An 18139-nucleotide genomic window follows, 5' to 3' on the forward strand; every position below is an offset into this window, starting at 1 on the left:
TTAATAGATACAAGAAATGGTGCTCAAATATACAAACTCATATGGTCATCGCAAAAAATCAGTAATTCTTAAATTTAGTAATCTCTATAAATATATAATTGATTATTGTTAATGACAATTTTATAAAATAAATTATTATTAATATTTATAATGCGACAAATTAAATTTATTATCACTCAGTATATAATTTCAGAGATAATTTTATATTTGTATTCGATATTTTTTTATTAATATTATTTTATTATTATAATGCAAACTCACTAAAAATATGGTAGAAAAAGTTATTGAATTGATAAAATCAAATAAAGAGCTGAGCTAATGGGAGGCACGATGACAGAAAATTGATATGGCAACCAACTCGTCGAATATTTTGGTATAATTATACGTAATATTTTTTATAAATTAAAATTTTATTTTTAGTATTTTTTAAGTTTATTTTTGTTTAACAAACATTATAAAAAAAAGTACAATATCATTGTAAATAATTATTAACAATGGTCATGCAACAGTTTGTCCATGATTTGCACGAGGGTAACTAAAACATTTATGGCAAATATTTTTACCATGGCAAATAACTTTTTCTTAGTGAAAAATCTATATTTTCGTATTGGTTTATTTAACCGTGGTAATTAAAAAGTATTTACTATAGTTTTTAGTCCATAGCTATTAAAATTGTAACCAATAGTCATTTTTCTTCACCCTCCGTTAGTTACAATTCACTGAATTTTTTGATATTAACAAAATAATAAAAAAAATCTATTTTACCATCGATTGACTTAATACTAATTTATTACAGATCAAATAATTCTTTTTATGATCAAATTACTCTTATAGGTCTTCACACGTTAATGCATGTGAGAAGGTATATCTTCATTGTTATAAGGGTAGCTTAGAAGAAAAAAAATTATTTGACCTACAATAAGTTAGTAATAAGTCAATCGAAGTTATCAATTTTCATTCAGTTTTATTATTAATATTGATAAATTTAATGAATTTTGACTAATAGAAGGACTTATTTGTTAAATTAAAACAAGCCTTAGAGATACTAGATGTAATTTTCAAACCATAGAAAATTTACGTATAACTACACCAAACATCAGGAGAAGGAAGTATAGCTAACCCATTTTCTAATCTTTTTAATTAATTGAAACGTCAAGGCTTTCTCCTAGCACTCTCCCCCTTGGTTAATGTGGTTTCCCATGGTTTTAATCTTATAAATAAATTTTTAAATAAATTACAACAAATTTCTTTAAATTTGGGTATAAATTATCAAATAATTTTTTTATTATTTGAAAAAATTATTGATAAATCTCTTATTTTAATGATGATTCACAACTAACTCAATTTATTAATTCTTGATAAATTTTCATTCATTTTTTCTATTACGAAACAAACCGGTCAAAATACCTTTACACGAACACTCTTGTGATTTTTGTTTGATTTAATAGATAAAGCAAATATGATGGAGCCCACAACCCACATTCTCAACAATTGTTTGTAAAAGAATTGGGAAATGACACGATTGACAAGATCGTGGCATATCATAATGTCATCTCGACGTGAGAACACATGATATTCAAATTATCTTTTTATAAAAAAAAAATAACAATTTATTTCTTTACATTTTTTAAAATAAAGAGTTCAGGGCTAAAATACTTCATTTTAAAAAATGTAGGAGAATAAATTATTAATTTTCTCATAGGAGGATAATTTGCTCATCTATAATATTATAAAGATAAATCTCGTTAAACCCTATTAAAGTGGGTAGCAAACATATTAAAGAAGAAAAAAAAACTCTGATAGCAACACAAAAATTCAGACAGACCCAAATGAAATGTCCCCTTCCTCATTATTCTTGTCTAATCTAATCAAAGTTGTGACACTAATCTAGTCCAAACTGGTGTCTGGAACGCATCACCATGTGCAAGAGCTTGTTGGGATCACTAAGAGAATTGGACACACTCTCCCTCTCCAAGCACCTCTTAGCCCATTCCATCAGCTTAGGGCATTCATCCTCTATTCTGAAATTAGCACAAGTTTCATAGGTATGAAAACTGGGGTAGTATCCCATAAGAGCTATGTCCAAAAATCCAAACACCTCCCCCCCCAAATACGGCTTCTCTCCCAACACATCTTCCAGCACCTTCAAAATCTTTATCAGCTCCTTCTTACATTCCTCCACCTCCTCTTTGCTCTCATGCCATGTTATCCTATTGCCCAACCCGTGAAGCTGCATAGTTTAAAATCATATAAACTTTATTTTTTCTCTTTTTCCTTTGTAGAAAAATAAAGGGTTTGATGCAATTTAAAATAAAATAATCTTAAGTTACTTTATTTTAAAAAATATATTATATTTTTTAAAATACAGAAAAGTAAATTACTATTTTTTTTTTCATAAATAGGTCATTTACTTGTTTGTAATATCATAAGGGAGGTTGTTTGTATTTTTTACTAAAAAATAAATAGTATTTCATTCCATGTAGTTTGAATGTCTCAAGTTAGAGGATATATACTGAATTATAAAAGAAACAATTAATGTTTTGTTAATTGGAGTTAGTAATTTTACATGTGATGTGGGGTTAATTTCTTACAACTCGTATGCATATATATGGTAAATTAAATTTTCTGGTCCCATAAATGAATTTGTTTTTAATTTTGGTCTCATACTCAGGTCGATTCGCACATTGAATCCCATATATGGTTTTTTTTTTTTTTTTTTTTTCAATTTGAGGACCATTGAAGGATTTCCGTCAAATTAATAACGGCAGCCAAATTTTGTGACATTTTTTCTATTAAATGCAAGAGAGAAATGAAGAAATAGGATTTAAATAGAAGGAAGATAGTGCAATGGTTTTTCCCATCAAGTTGTTGATTTTTCCGCCAAATCTCCACATTTTCCCTCCACATTTAACAGCAAGTACAGAGAGACCCGTTATCAATTGGACGGAAATCCCTCAATAGTCCTCAAATTAAAAAAAAAAAAACCACATATGGGACTCAATGTGCAAATTGATATGAGTGTGAGACCAAAATTAAAAATAGATCCACTTATGAAACAAAAAATGTAATTTACCCTGCATATCTAATACCCTATCTCTATTTCATATGAATAGGCCAAGATTCGTGTATTTTTATTTAAGGTTGTCCAATCTAATCTTGTTTTGTCTCAAGCCCGTGTACGTATAAATTCATAATAACCAAACAATTTTTCCTAAATATGTAGTTTAAATAAAATCCTAAAACTAGACAAATTTATAAATATTCACCCTTCATTAACATTTTTGCTACCATAACAAAATAACAACAGGACATCTGAATTATTGCCCAAAAAATATTCAATATGCCTTCTGCATCAAGGGATAGTCTTGCATTTTTCTCTCTAATTTAGGAGCTCATGTTGTCTTTTTCTCTTTTCTTTCTTTTCAAGAAATTGTCTTACCTATTATTATTTTCCAGGAAAGACTGTTGTATTTAATCTCGATCCTCACCAACAAAGTGATGGAGACAAGAAATGGTGCTCAAACCATTACCCATCTTTTCTTTTTCATTACAACACTAATACTCAACAATATTTTCATTGTCATTACACAGAACCCAGTAATTCTTAATTTATGTGTCAATTTAAGCATAATTCTTAACCTAGTCAAAACCCTGATAAAGTAATTCATGGGATTTAATACAATTTATCTCTATAATATTATAAACGAGCAGATTACCCTTATCAGAAAAAAAAAAAATTTACCCTTGTGTGCAGAATACAAACGTAAATTACTTGATTTTAGAAAGTACAAAGATAAATTGCTAAATTTATTTATAGAGATAATTTGCTCTTTTTTAATATCAGATGAGGTGGTTTGTATTTTTGCCCTAATGTATGGTATAAGAGGGAGCAAATGCACACCTTTTTGTCAATAAAAGCAGCCCAGAATCTGGCATGAGCTCTTGCAGAGGGATCAGAAGGAAGAAGTGGGGCTCTATCACTCCACATCTCATCAATATATTCAACTATAATCAGAGACTCACACACTGGTTTTCCATTGTGAATGAGAACTGGGACTTTCTTGTAGATTGGATTCATCTTCCTGAGCAGCCGACTCTTGTATGGCAAATCCTCCGCTTTTTCCTCATACCTCAGTCCCTTCTCTGCCAGTGCAATTCTCACTCTGGCTCCGAACATGCTCGGCCAGAAGTTCAACAGGATCAGTTCCTCGCCGGCCATTTCTTCAATTCCGCAACAATTTCTCTGCTGTACTCTATGTAGCAAATATATGTATATTATACAGATAAAATATACATATATATGTACTGATAATTGAGAGGTAATTTATGTGGGGTAGCATGTCAACTCTGACCAAGTATTTATTGGAAAAAATATTATTTTTATTTTTGGGTTAATTGTGCTTCGACCCCTCTAAAAATAAAAATTTATCCTTTTTCCCAATTTTATTTTTATATATATTATACTTATATCTTTTGATTAGAATTTCGATTGAAAATATTGACATAAACATATATCTTTCAAGCTGGTGCGTGTGTGTGATGTGTTAGTGTGTTGTGTGTGTTCAGATGTGCATGATTAAGGGGTATAATTGAAAATTTGGGATTAAAGGTAATTTTAGTCCCCTAATTTCTGACAATTCTCATTTTAGTCCTTTAATTTATTAGAGTTTCATTTTAGTTCTCTATAACTTAAAAAAGCTCAATTTGTATACATTTGGTCGGAAATTTGCCTCAATTACCGAAAAATATCACAATGGCCTTCAAGTGACTTTTTAAATTGAAGGTTTTGTCTGTATTGGCTTAAAAAGCTCACGTGGCGACGATGTAGTGACGACATGAAAATAAAAACGTGCACCAAAATTGAGCTTTTTTAAGTTATAGAGGACTAAAATGAAACCCTAGTAAATTACGGGATTAAAATGACAATTGCCTGAAGTTAGGGAACTAAAATTGGCTTTAATCCGAAAATTTATATAATTCTTTTATTGGCATCAAAATTTTTCAACGAAACTGTTACAAGAAGAGTATAATTAATGGTAAACGAAAATTTTTCGGAGAAAGTGCAAGTATAACTTCAAAAGTTTTCTATAGAAAAATATAATTTTATATTTTTAGAAGGATTTTTAAGTATAAAACACATAATTTGTTTGTCATTTGTTATAATGCTATTTGGAGTGATGGTTGGGCTGGCGATTCTTGACTGCCCAAAGTAATTACTGTTTTTGAGGTCAAGGGATTAGAGTTTAATGATAATGATGGAAATTTATTAGTATCCTAAAGTAACAACATTATGGATTTCCACGAAACTACTATGGGTCAGTTGAGAAGACGTGTTTTATTATTATTATTATTATTATTATTATTATTATTATTATTATGTGACGTGAAGGAAATTCTGGCCGGCTTATTTATGTAATATTTAATCATTAATAAATATTAATATTAATTAAAAATAAAATGTAAGATTACATTTGTGTACAAAAAAATTTAAAATAGAAAAACAATAAAGATATTACAAAATTAGGCTAAATTACAAATTTTAATAGTAATATGCGTCCCACAAGTTCGTTCTTGGTGTTCTGTTGACTTCTTTCCTCAACTACTGAATTTATTGGATCATTTTGTTCTTGATAACCATTAATAAGTATGAATGTGTAACTGACTTAATAATATTGTAGATTTAGATGGCAAATAATCATGAGATGCACTAATTGATTAAAATTGAATTGGTAAAATATTATATCTTGATGCATATTGATTAGAGTAGATTTAACTTAGATGCCCTTTTTAATTAATATTAATTATTAAATATTACTGAAATTTTATTTATATTTATTTATTATAATTTAAAATATTAATTACTATTATTTAAAACTAAGTAATAATTAACAAAAATAAATAAATACAAGTGGAGTCGTTAGTGGATCAGTTAATTTTCCACCAATATTTCTTTTTAACTAAAAAAAGAGATTGGAGTCTTCATTTGAAATGATGACTCCAAACTTTTACAAAAATTAGCTGTATGTGATAAGATTACAAGTGAGTGGTGGAATCCCAATTAATCAGTATTGTTGGCTCTTAATAATAATTAAATGAAGCCATTATCCTCTCCGTCTGACCAATGACGAGGAGGACGGAGGAATTGTCTGGAATGGGCTGTGGAAAGCGGATAAAGGTACTAAAAATTTGTTCCTTGTGGGGACGACTGCTCTCTCAAAGAGCCTATAACTTTGATGGTCTGTGTTCGTTGATTAGGAGCATGATTCTCCCAGTTATAGGTATGGAGTTCACGCAGTTGCTAGGGGGCCGAATGATTTTTTCAAATCATAGACCGACAGATGGCGTTGGAGGGGGTGCCGGTGGAGTTTTGAGAATATTCTTATTCTTATCAGGATCGACCCTAATAAAAATTCCATGAGCTTGGACCTTAACTGGTGCGACTTCTAGATTCACGTTCATGAGCTGTTGTTGAATAGGATGAATTTAGGCATCACTCTGCATATAGGGAATTGATTGGGTATTTTCCAGGATCTGGAGATGGACGAGGCAGGGCGAAAGTGGGGTGATTTGTTATGTACCCGGGTAGCTATCAATGTCAATAATCCACTAAAACGAGCACTGAAAATTCGTACAAAGATGGGGGATGAGCACCTAGTAAATTTTACTTACGAACGGATTCTGAACTTTTGTTACCTCTACGGGCGGCTAGGCCACATAGGGAAGTATTCTGAGCAAAGGTTCCAAGAGGGTATTTGTTGATTCGAGAGCGAAAACCCCGTACGACTCTTGGTTGCATGCCCCCGCGCCACTTAGGGGTCGACTCCAAGCCCAAAAGACAAAATGAATAGCTGGTTGGCTATCAACAAGCACCAAGATTTAGGGAAAAAGAGAGGAGCGGCCATTTTTGGAGACTTCAGTTAAGCAGCAAGCAACAGTGCTAATGGGTCTCGGTTCTCAAGAGGGGATCGTATGTAAGGAGGTCGATCCACGACAGTAGGGCAAAGGAGGTTGTGAACATCAATCTCGAGCGCTCGAATTCGGGAATGTTAAGCATGGATTGGGATCGAGTCAGTAGAAGCTTGAGACATGAGGAACAGATGGTGACCAAAGAGGTGGATGGGCAGGCCGAGCTTCTTATTCAGAAGGGGGAAAATCAGATGCAACAAGACGACATCCAGCCTGCATCCAACCCTATACCAACACTACTCTCTTCACGAAGATATCATTGATCAACATTCCACTTCATTTTGCAGCATCTATGATTCGACGTAGATGCTTCTCTGTTAAGAGAGTGTAAAATTGTAAAGCAAATGCGCAGGGAAGCCATGGAAACAATCAACAAGAATTTCATTCAAGAAGTAGAAGTTTTGCAGTTGTTGTAATCAACTTACAGTTGAAGAAGACAAAGTCCTGTTTATAGGCAAATAACAGAGTAAACTGCTAACAACTAATAAACTGACTAAAGGAACTAATAAAGCATGGGAACGCTTCTATAAGTGAAAACACAACTTAAGGCAATGGCTATAAGAAAACGTAATTCCACTAAGTATAAAAGGTGTTATTCTTATCAAAAGTGCGACAGCAATTTTAGGTACTGTAGCTATTCTCCTTCCTTCCCTCCTTCTTTCCTTCATCTGAGCATGACTGCAGTTGCTTTTTTATAGCCCCTTCTCAAGTTGGACTTGTCAAGACATTGATAAGTCCCAACTTGGAAACAAAAGAGGCAAAGCTTGGTCCTGGAAGTGCCTTAGTGAAGATATCTGCAATCTGATTTCTTGAAGCTATGTGCTGAGGAGCCAAGAAACCTTCCTTATACTTGTCACGCACTATGTGACAATCAATTTTCAAGTGTTTTGTTCTTTCATGAAACACGGGATTAGCTGTAATGTGAAGTGCAGATTGATTGTCACATAGAAATGGAATAGGGGTAGGCACCTTGAGAATTCTCCAAGCAAATTATGTATCCAAATGAGCTCACAGGTTGCAGATGCCATGCTCCTGTATTCTGCTTCCACAGTAGATCGTGACACAATTGTTTGTTTCTTGGTTTCCAAGAAATTAGTCCTCCCAAAAATATGCAGAAACCACTCACTAATCTTCTTGTATCCTTGCAACTGGCACAATCAGCATCGCAGTATGAAACTAAGTCAAAATTCTGCGTGACTGGAAAGTATAAACCTCTGTGAAGGGTTCCTTTCAAGTATTTAACGAGGTGTATTTCAGCATTCCAGTGTTGTTGACATGGGTGTTGCATGTACTGACTTAGTTGTTGAGTTGCAAAACATATGTCCGGTCTACTGAATCCCAGGCACAACAGCTTTCCTAATAATTTTCTATATTTCTCTGGATTTTCCAGTTGTTCTTCTTCAAATTCACTAAGTTTGATTCCAGAAGGTAGTGGTGTTGCTGCTGCTTTTGCATTTTCCATACTTGCATCTTTGATAATGTCAGTAATATACTTTGTTTGTGTTGTGGACATACCTATTTCTGATCTTGCAATCTCAAGACCTAGGAAATATCTTGTTGTTCCCAAATCTTTAATAGTGAATATCTTGTCCATATATTTCTTTATCTCTGAAATTTCATCCTCTGAATGTCCTGTGACTAAAACATCATCTACATACACAAGTAAACAATATAATCCAGTAGATGTAGTTTTAGTAAACAAGCAATAGTCATATTTGGATTGTACAAATCCATAAGCTTTAAATTTGGAAGTAAACTCATGATTCCATTGTCTAGAGGCTTGTTTCAAGCTATATATGGACCTTTTGAGCTTAGAAACATGATCCTTTTGAATGTCATGCCCTTCAGGAGCCTGCATATACAATTCTTCATCTATAAAGCCATGTAAGAATGCATTAGTGATATCCAATTGATGAACATGCCAGTTAAGTTTTGTAGCTACAACCAATAATATTTTAACAGTAACTGTTTTGGCTACAGGTGAGAAGCTGTCCAAGAAATCAATTCCAGGTATTTGATTATATCCCTTAGCAACTAATCTTACCTTATATCTCTCAATAGTGCTATCAGAGTTAAGCTTAACTTTGTACACCCATTTACAACCTATTGTTCTTTTATTTTCAGGCAACTTAACTATGTCCCATGTGTTATTCCTTTCCAATGCATCTAATTATGCCCTCATAGCATTTTTTCGTTCTTTTCTTTTGATGACTTGGTTATAAGTTTTTGGTTCTTGTTCATGAGAATTAGCAACAAGGAGACAAGCATGCATATCTGAACTATAAGTGGCTGTAAATAAATCAGTTTGTTCTGAAACTTGTGAACATATAAAGTCCTGCAATCTTATAGGTCTAGAAGTGATTCTAGATGATCTCTTAGGTATGTTAGACGGTTCAGGTTGTGTGTGAAGTGTCTGATCCTGTAATGGTTCCAAAGTATGTTCAGCATTATCTCAAATATCATCATCATTTTCCAGTAAGTTAGTTACAGAGTTTAAGGCAGGTGTGGAGCAGGTTATGGGGTCAGCTTGCCGACCTATGTAAGGGAAAATATGTTCTTGAAAGGTAACATCCCTTGACACTATGATTATCCCATTTTTAATGTCATAAAGTTTATAACCTTCTTGATTATTAGCATGTCCAAGTAGAACACATTTAGAGGCTCTAGGATCAAACTTGGATTTATTACGAAATGTGTTTGTACCAAAACATAAACAGCCAAAGATTCTAAGGTGAGTGCAATTAACAAGTTTCTTGTATAATGTTTCATAAGGTGTTTTCCATTTTAAAAGAGGTGTGGGGATTCTATTTATAATGTAAGTAGCAGTTAAAATGGCTTCTGTCCAAAATATTTTTGGAAGGTTAGATTGAAAAATAAGAGATCTAGCAACTTGTAAAAGATGTTTATGCTTTCTTTCAACTATGCCATTTTTTTGTTGTGGTGTATAGGTACATGAAGTTTGATGAATTATACACACTACCATTAAAGAAATCTTGACATTGTGTGCTTTGAAATTCAGTACCATTGTCAGACCATGTAAAATTACAGGCAGCTTGTCCAGTATTTCTTCACCAAAGCAACTGCAGTTGTGCTCAGATGAAGGAAAGAAGGAGGGAAGGAAGGAGAAGAGCTATAGTACCTGAAATCGCTGTCTGTAGTGGAAGCTCCTGATTCCATTCCTCCAAAGTATTTTTGAAGTTCACTTCTCACAATTTTTATAAAACTTCCTTCACTTGTTGCATTGTGAGCTTGCTCTCTGATCTGCAGCCATGGGAGCCTTGTTGCTTCCTTTTCTTTGTTCAACAATAGTCTTGTACCAATCGGGATATCCATAGATTTCAAAGCAAACTTCTTTGGTGTGCCCAGATTTCCCACATTTCTTGCAGATTTGAGATTTCTTGTCTGCATTGGTTTTCTTTTTCTGAAATCCCTTTGGCCTTTCATACGTTCTTGTAATCTGCATAGCCATGTTTTGTGGTGGACATGAATTGCTGGTATTGAGTTCCCTTTGGCTTTCCATTCTTAAGACCATGGAATAGGCCCTGCTTGTGCTAGGAAGTGGATCCATCATCAAGATCTAACTTCTTGATTGCTCATAGGCTTCATTTAGTCCCACTAGGAACTGCATCAATTGGTCTGATTCTTGCATTTCTGTAATAATCTTCATTGCCCCACAACTGCATTCTGGAGTTGGTACAAAGCAGGCCAATTCGTCCCAGATTTTCTTCAATTTAGAGAAATAAGCAAACACAGAAAGATTACCTTGAGTGGTTGAAATCATCTCCCTTTTCAGCCGATAGATTATTGGACCATTACTCGGCCCAAATCTGGTTTCTAGCTCAGTCCATAGATCTTTTGAAGTCTTGGTGTACATGAAACTTTCAACGATATCTTTGGATATTGAATTTAATATCCAACAAGTCACCATGTTGTCAGCCCTCACCCATTGTTCAAGTTCATGTCCCCACTACTTTCCCAATTCATCCCCAATCATGTCCCTCAATATGAAAACCTTAACACAGGCCTTAGCCAAGGACTCCGCTGTCATCAAGAAGACTGTACAAACTACAAACTCATCGATTAGACTGCCTCCGTTAGCCCTGGCCTTGCCTGAAAATTGACTCAAGTATGTCTCGTGACACCCACGTGCATACTGTCTACCCTATCGTCTGCGTCTGGGTGTTGGATAAAAAGGTGTCGGATGCAGCAGATATAACACGAGACCCTCCAATTCCAAGAAAAGCTATGCGAAATCAAGAACCATTTATAGAGATGAAATCAAGTAGGCTGTGACAAAGAGAGATTCTTGAAGGATCTTGCAATCTTGAACAAAGAGAGAAGAAAAGCAGGGGCAACCGAAGAGTTTTCTGAAAACCCCACTGCTTAAAACCCTGAAAAATCAACGGAGGGGTTAGGGTTTAGTACCATTATTTGAGGGTTTTCATTTGGGTTTATTACTCCAGTTGATGGCAGCGAAGATGGGTTTGTTCACTAATCAGCGCACCGAGGAGAAGCAGCAATGGAGGTGGGTGCAATACAAAAATTCAAGAAAGAATACCTGGGTTTGAAAAGCCGGAGCAGTAGAGAAGAAAGGGCAAGAAAAAAGAAAAGAAATTAAGTTGCCGACTTCTCTCTTCTCTTTGTTTGTATCTATGGCTGGTAACAAAGAAACACGGTCATTTTGATGTGCCAATAAACAAGGGTCAGATTTGATTTGTGTGCCAAAGCATGTGTGGTTGGGCCAAAAGCTCGACTATATGAAATCTTTAGAGCACAGACTCCTCTTTGGAATATGGTGCTTCAAAAAGAGACTTCTAATGCTGATGAGGATCTTGAGCTTTTTAAAGATTGTGAGTTGATTCTGAGTGTTAATCGGCCAACTGCATACGCAATGGGAATGCAGATAAGGTAGGCTGGTGGAGCTCATAGCTCTTGCCTCGCATGTGCACCCCTTGATAGCGGCAACCACAGCTCTACATTGCTGTCATTTTTTTATTATTGTTTGTGAGGTGCATGAAATTTGCTGCATTTTTATCTTTGCTTTGTGATTAACAGTGAGGTTCCTTCTATAGCTCCTTATGCATGGCTGGTATATTCTGAAACAAAGAGAGGTTTGGTAAGAAAGAAACATGGTCCTTCTGATATGCCAATATCTCCAGATCATATTGGTCTATGTGCCAAAGCATGTGTGCTGGGTCGAAACCTCGAATATGATTCTTCATTTGATTCGAGCACTGAGCGAAAGAAAGTGAGAGTATCATGCAGTTGTTGCTGGCCAGCCCATGTTCCACTTTCTGGGAGTGCTAAGACTGTAGCATCCCTGTGATCCATGTGATCATGGCAGCAGTGGCAACACATTCCTATGGTGGAGGATAAGATAAGGGAGTCAACCTTTTGGAGAAGTATGGCTTAAGTCCTCTACATTGAAGGGAGAACGACACAAGGAAACAGTGGGATGAAAATGTTGGCAAAATCTTCATTAAATATAATAGACATGAATCCATGGACCAAAGTGATTATACATTTAAGCCTGGGTGGAAAGATACTTTCCAAATGAACCAGAGATAAGGAAGGTGTCTTGCGATTCAACTCTTGATCCACGAAGAAAATCGTATCTTATTCAAAATCTAATGACTAGTCGCTAGATAGCTTCTCAGCAATCAAAAACTGATGAAGTTGAAGATGGAGAATTGCTTGGATGTTTGCCATCGTTTCGTGATTCTGAGAGCGAGAGGGCAGCACGAGTAGTAGTGGATGTGACAACAAGGGGGTATGACGTAAACATCATCAAACATGACCCAGCGGCAATGCAACCCCCAAAGAGGGGACTACATTTAACGGATGAGGATATTTAATCCATATCGGCAGTAGACTACTATGTAGACCTATCGGTCGCCATGAAAATCTTAGTATGGAACTAGTAGGGGCTAGGGCTCCTTTAGAAAGTTTATACCTTAATGGAGCAGATTAGTCTCTATTGCCACAGCTTGGTTTTCCCTCCAAAACCAAGTGCAAGACTAGGAGAGCTGAGCAACTGAAAGAATGGATGAATTACATTTGGTTCCATTAGTTAAGGAATTTTTACTTTTTGTCGCATAATTTTAAAAGGTGGCACTTTTAATTCCATGACATCTTTCCGTTAGATGTTTAACAGAAAAGACCACGTGGCCGTTAAGTGCATGGAACCAAAATTGCTATTGTTTAAAAGTTATGGAACAAAAAATGAGAATCTAGTAATATATTGGACCAAAAGTGTAAAGATTCTAACAACCTCATACTATTTTCTGTTAAAATATTTAACAAAAATGTGTTATGGGACCAAAAGTGCTATATTTAAGAAATTACGAAACCAAAAATGAGAATTTAATAATCAATGAAATCAAAAGTAAAAATGCCCTAAATTATGAGACGAAAAGTGTTATTCCCCTTCCTTACAATTGTGTATCTGACAGGTCTTCTACTAGCTAGAAGAAATCTAGGAGTACTCAAACCATTCTGGAACCATATCCCATTAAGCATCGTAGATACAATTTAAAATTAGATTACACACATCAACATGAATCCTTTTAAGAAAAGAAAATATTTGCAGCAAATATCATAATTTTAAAACAAATAATGTTAGTGGCGAGATGCTAACAATAAAGTAAAATTGCAATTGATAATGTGTAATAAGTAATAATAATTTCTTCCTCGTGATCTGCTCCAGCAATTAATCGTATTTACCTCATACAAAACACTAATCGACACAAAATTTCCCCCGGACAACAAGAAAATGACAACATAAACCTTTGAAAAGAAAAAAAAATCACTATGCCCTCTACATAGGAGATTGGGGAAAAATGCAACCAATCTTGTGATATTGAAAAAATGAGTAAATTATTTTTTTTTGAAAATAAAAATAGTAATTTATTTTTTTTGTATTTTTTAAAATATATTAATTTATCTTCTTATATTTTTTAAAATAAAGTAATTTATTTTTTTAAATTTTATTTTAAAAGTACAGAAAATAAAATGCTATTTTTTTTTATAATATGCTATACAAGAAAGAACACTAGATTAATCTAAGGGCGGGCCAGTCCATTAAGATGCATTCGTTTCATGTACCAACATATTTCTTGCTCTTTTATAAGTGACGTGATCTGAAACTTCAGTCCTTATTGAATTTGGGGAGTGTTGCAAAACTTTCTTCTTTCAAAATAATGATTTTTTTGTAGAAAAAAAGTTGGAAGTTATAGCAAAATTAAAAGTGGGTACTGTTTGTAAAAAAGTGAAAAATAGATAAAAATTAAATTGAATAGTATTCTGAGAAAAATCATTTCTAAAATCCAGTTAATTGATTACAGACCATTTTGTCCCTATGTGTCAAAGATACTACTTTTTGCTTATTATTTAACTTGTTATTTGTCAATAATAATTATTTTCTACAAAAACTACTAAATTCTATTTCGATTAGTATATTTATATTTATTTTTTAAAAATATTACAAAAAATATGTTTAATCGAATAATAATATATTACCGAAATAATATAATTAGATGATATAGCAAATAGAATATTAAATATGTAAAATTGTAAATGTGATTATTGTTAAATTATTCAAATTATTTTGAAACTCCAATATCGATTATAAATAGATAATTATAAAAATAAATTAAAAATAATAAAGTTTAATTAAGATTAATATAATAAAGGTAAAGTAGTCAAAATAAAGTTGAATTTACTTATAAAAAAAAAAGTGAAAGCAGCTAGAAGGGCCTTTTGGTATAAAAATAATTTTTTTGGTTGTTTCAAAAGTAGAAACTGACATTCCAAACACTGGATTAGACCTAAAATTCTTCGGATGTTCTTGGAGGCTTCTGACAATCATCCCGACGGCAATATATAGCAGCGACTCCCTGCTCCGTTCTTGCCGTTTCAAGAACAATCTTGCAGCACACGAACGCATAGCCTTGGATCAAACAGGCTGCAGATTGGTAATAACTGAACAGTTACATGCACGCTCGTTTCTATTCAATATATTAGCAATCAGACTCATCAGTTACAGAAAATAACTTACAACTCATCAGCCCTTCCCTCTTCCGACATAAATTCGTCTCTCTGCTGTCTTCCTATAAATTCCCCCCACTTCTCTTCATGATCCACACACACCAATCACTGCATGCAAATCCAATCATGGCTTACCCTACGAACCTCCTCGTCCTCCTGCTCGCGTCTTTCTTAGCATCATCCGCTACGATAATCTCGGCACGGAAGATCGACTCGACACCCACCCTTTTAGCGCGGCTGAAACTAGACGAAGAGGGGCCGAGTTCTTGCTGGGACGCGCTGTTCGAGCTCCACTCTTGCAGCGGCGAGGTGCTGCTCTTCTTCCTCAACGGGGAGACTCATCTCGGCCCCGGCTGCTGCAGTGCCATCAGGATCATCGAGCACCAGTGCTGGCCCTCGATGCTCGGATCGCTGGGTTTAACCGCAGAAGAAAGCGACATTCTTCGTGGCTATTGTGACGCGGCGTCCGCCGCCGCTGCGCCGCCGCCCGCGGCTTTGCATCAGTGCTATAACCTTCCACGCTTAGTTCCGTAATTATAGGCATTGAGAATGTAATAAGACTTGCTTTTGAGTAGTAATATGTTTAACTGCATGTGTTCTTAGTGTGAAAATTGTTCTTACAAAAGAAATGACAAATATTTTCAGAATCGGATCCGGATAGAATCGGTCAATTTTGACCGTTCTTCTTTTAGTCAACGTTCAGTTTTTTTTTTTAAGTACAAACAAGTTTGACCAATTTTTTACTGGTATTAACGGGTTTTGACCGATTCACATTGAATTTGACAAGACGAGTTTTACCACATGAATCGGGCTGAATACATGATCAGTTCATGATCAGACCGGCCGATCCGGTCCAGTTTTAAAAATAATGGAAATAAATGAATTTACTGCTTAGAATTTCTTTTAATTATACTAATATTAATTCAACAAATTAATAATATATAGATTCAGTCAAAATTATTAATATATTCTTGAAAACAAATTACATTAATATAACTTAAAAAATGAATTAAATTATGATAAAATCACAAATTTATGTAAAATAAAATATGAGATATAAACAATGAACTCGAACTTGTTCATAAACCTCAAATTTACTATTTCAGTGGATTTGTTCAAATAGTATAATATGTTTGGGCCAAACCGTGAACCCAACCCATCAACAATTTTATGGATCTAGAATCCGATCCAAGTCTAAATAAAAGAAAAATGAATTAATAAAATTAATGCTAAAACTAAAATTTTGTCTATAATCAATCAACATTTGGACAGTTTTATGGCCTAAATATTTATCATTATTTTTAGCAAAAGTTAATTTTTTTTATGTCACTTGCAAAAATAACAACTAGTAATTGTCGCATATCTGTAATTAATTTATGCACATCATTTTTTTTGTCAATAATAAAAATTATATTTTTTACAGTGCCCAATGATAGAAAAATGGTGATTAGTTCTTCAAATTTGACAGACGTAAAAGGTCAAATAATTTTAGCTAGAGAGAGCCAAGGATCACTACTCTTTTCATATAACACCCACACAAAATTTCACATAAATAAATGAAATGTGATGTTTGAAAATTCTTAAGTTTTTCGAGACTACAAAAATAGAGAAAATTATATTGGTTTGGCAATAGGGCTCCAAATACATTAAAAATGACGTAGAACGAGAAGGTGGATACATTTTAGAGTGTTTGGACCTGCAAAAAATCGAAATATAGTGTGTGAAGTGTGTGGTTAGAAGGCAAAATTTTAAATGTACATGATCGTTTGTTTTTAAGGAGACCCCCAACTCCTTACTACGATTGTAGAAAGGGGCCACCTTTTATCACGAAATTATGTCATTTTGATTACTATTAGGATGATTCTTTGAGTTTTTTTTTTTTTTTTTCATTTTTCAACAATTTTAACTATTTTTTCATATTTTCTGTAATTTTCATATACTTTGGCCTCATTACTATGTATGTTGTGAGGGGCTATGGTTCTATAATCAAATTCCCATCATTTCAATCATTGTTGGGGCAATTCTTTGATTTTTTCTATTTTCAGTCTATTTTAATAATTTTTTGTGTGTTTTATTTTAGTTTTTATTTGGATCTCAAATTTTATCAAATCACTGCTAGTATGTTAGGATAATTTTAGACTAGTTTTATAAATTTATGAGATAGTTTAAACTTTGACCTGTTTTTGAAGCATATTGCATATATTAATACTCTTGCTTTTAAATACCTGCAAGCTCTATTGTGAGAAGCATCTAGTAACCTAGGGGTGTGGGTAGGGTAAGCCCCTATGCAGATTCTTAGATTAGTTCAAAGACCCATACCCAAACTCATATTATTAGACCCAGACCTATTAAGAAAATATAGATTGAATTTGAGTTGGGTCTTTACCCATCAATAGCTATGGGTCTATGTACCCAATTTGGACCATATATATATATATATGACATTTCCACCATAAGAGTCTGGAGATTATGGGTCTATCTTATCGAAATAAACAAAGTCAAATATCTGTTTAAAATATTTTCAAATAAATTAGATGGATCATTTCTATTAAACTCCATGACAGAAAAAAAAAAAAAAAAGTATTGAGTTTGTTGAGAGCTTGTTCGAAAAAAAAGAAAATGCTAATATTAAAAAATAAACTGTCAGCAATTAAGTCTACAACGATGAAGACATGCAACATGCTGCATGTTAGGCAATGGCATAACCATGTATACCCTTACTGTCAGAAACAAGAAAGCCCCTATTTGGGACAAAAATTCGGGTTACCCAACAGAAACCCAAGCTGGAACTGGACAAGAATAAAAAGAATTTTTTACAAGACAAAGTAAATTTTAAAAAATATAAAAAAAATCAAAAGTAGGAATGTTGGCAGAAGACAACAAAAGCCAATAGTCAGAAAGTTGGAAATCCAACTAGCAATCAAGTGACCGACAAATTATCATGGCCAACAGCTGGAAAGAATAAGAAGATGACAAACACAATAAATCCAAAAAAAACAAGAAGATGACGAACACAGTGATGTCATCGAAAATCAAGTTTGAAGTCCATATTTGTAGCCCGCAGACGACTATACACAAAGGAGCGATAAAGCAGATGGGGATCATCAGAAATCTTCTCCAACTCCTC

At 33.8% G+C, this 18139-nt stretch overlaps 2 protein-coding genes across 2 annotated transcripts; one reads left to right on the plus strand and one right to left on the minus strand.

Annotated features, from left to right (window-relative positions):
• Window positions 1723-4273, minus strand: LOC105176893 (probable glutathione S-transferase). Its single transcript, XM_011099834.2, has 2 exons — window positions 3902-4273; window positions 1723-2230 (listed from the first exon to the last, which is right to left on the minus strand). The coding sequence occupies exons 1-2, from the start codon at window positions 4217-4219 to the stop codon at window positions 1883-1885; spliced, it is 666 nt and encodes a 221-aa protein (XP_011098136.1). The 5' UTR covers window positions 4220-4273; the 3' UTR covers window positions 1723-1882.
• Window positions 14755-15623, plus strand: LOC105177074 (egg cell-secreted protein 1.2-like). Its single transcript, XM_011100096.2, has one exon. The coding sequence runs from the start codon at window positions 15100-15102 to the stop codon at window positions 15544-15546; it is 447 nt and encodes a 148-aa protein (XP_011098398.1). The 5' UTR covers window positions 14755-15099; the 3' UTR covers window positions 15547-15623.

Source organism: Sesamum indicum, linkage group LG14, assembly GCF_000512975.1.
Source record: "Sesamum indicum cultivar Zhongzhi No. 13 linkage group LG14, S_indicum_v1.0, whole genome shotgun sequence".
Classification (NCBI taxonomy): Eukaryota; Viridiplantae; Streptophyta; class Magnoliopsida; order Lamiales; family Pedaliaceae; genus Sesamum; species Sesamum indicum.

Excerpts from the sequence above, each read along its gene's own strand:
- LOC105177074 (XM_011100096.2), top strand. The coding sequence starts at position 15,100 with ATGATCCACACACACCAATCACTGCATGCAAATCCAATCATGGCTTAC.
- LOC105176893 (XM_011099834.2), bottom strand. The coding sequence starts at position 4,219 with ATGGCCGGCGAGGAACTGATCCTGTTGAACTTCTGGCCGAGCATGTTC. Across the intron at positions 2,231-3,901 it reads CTGCTTTTATTGACAAAAAG|CTTCACGGGTTGGGCAATAG; the intron begins GTGTGCATTTGC and ends TAAACTATGCAG.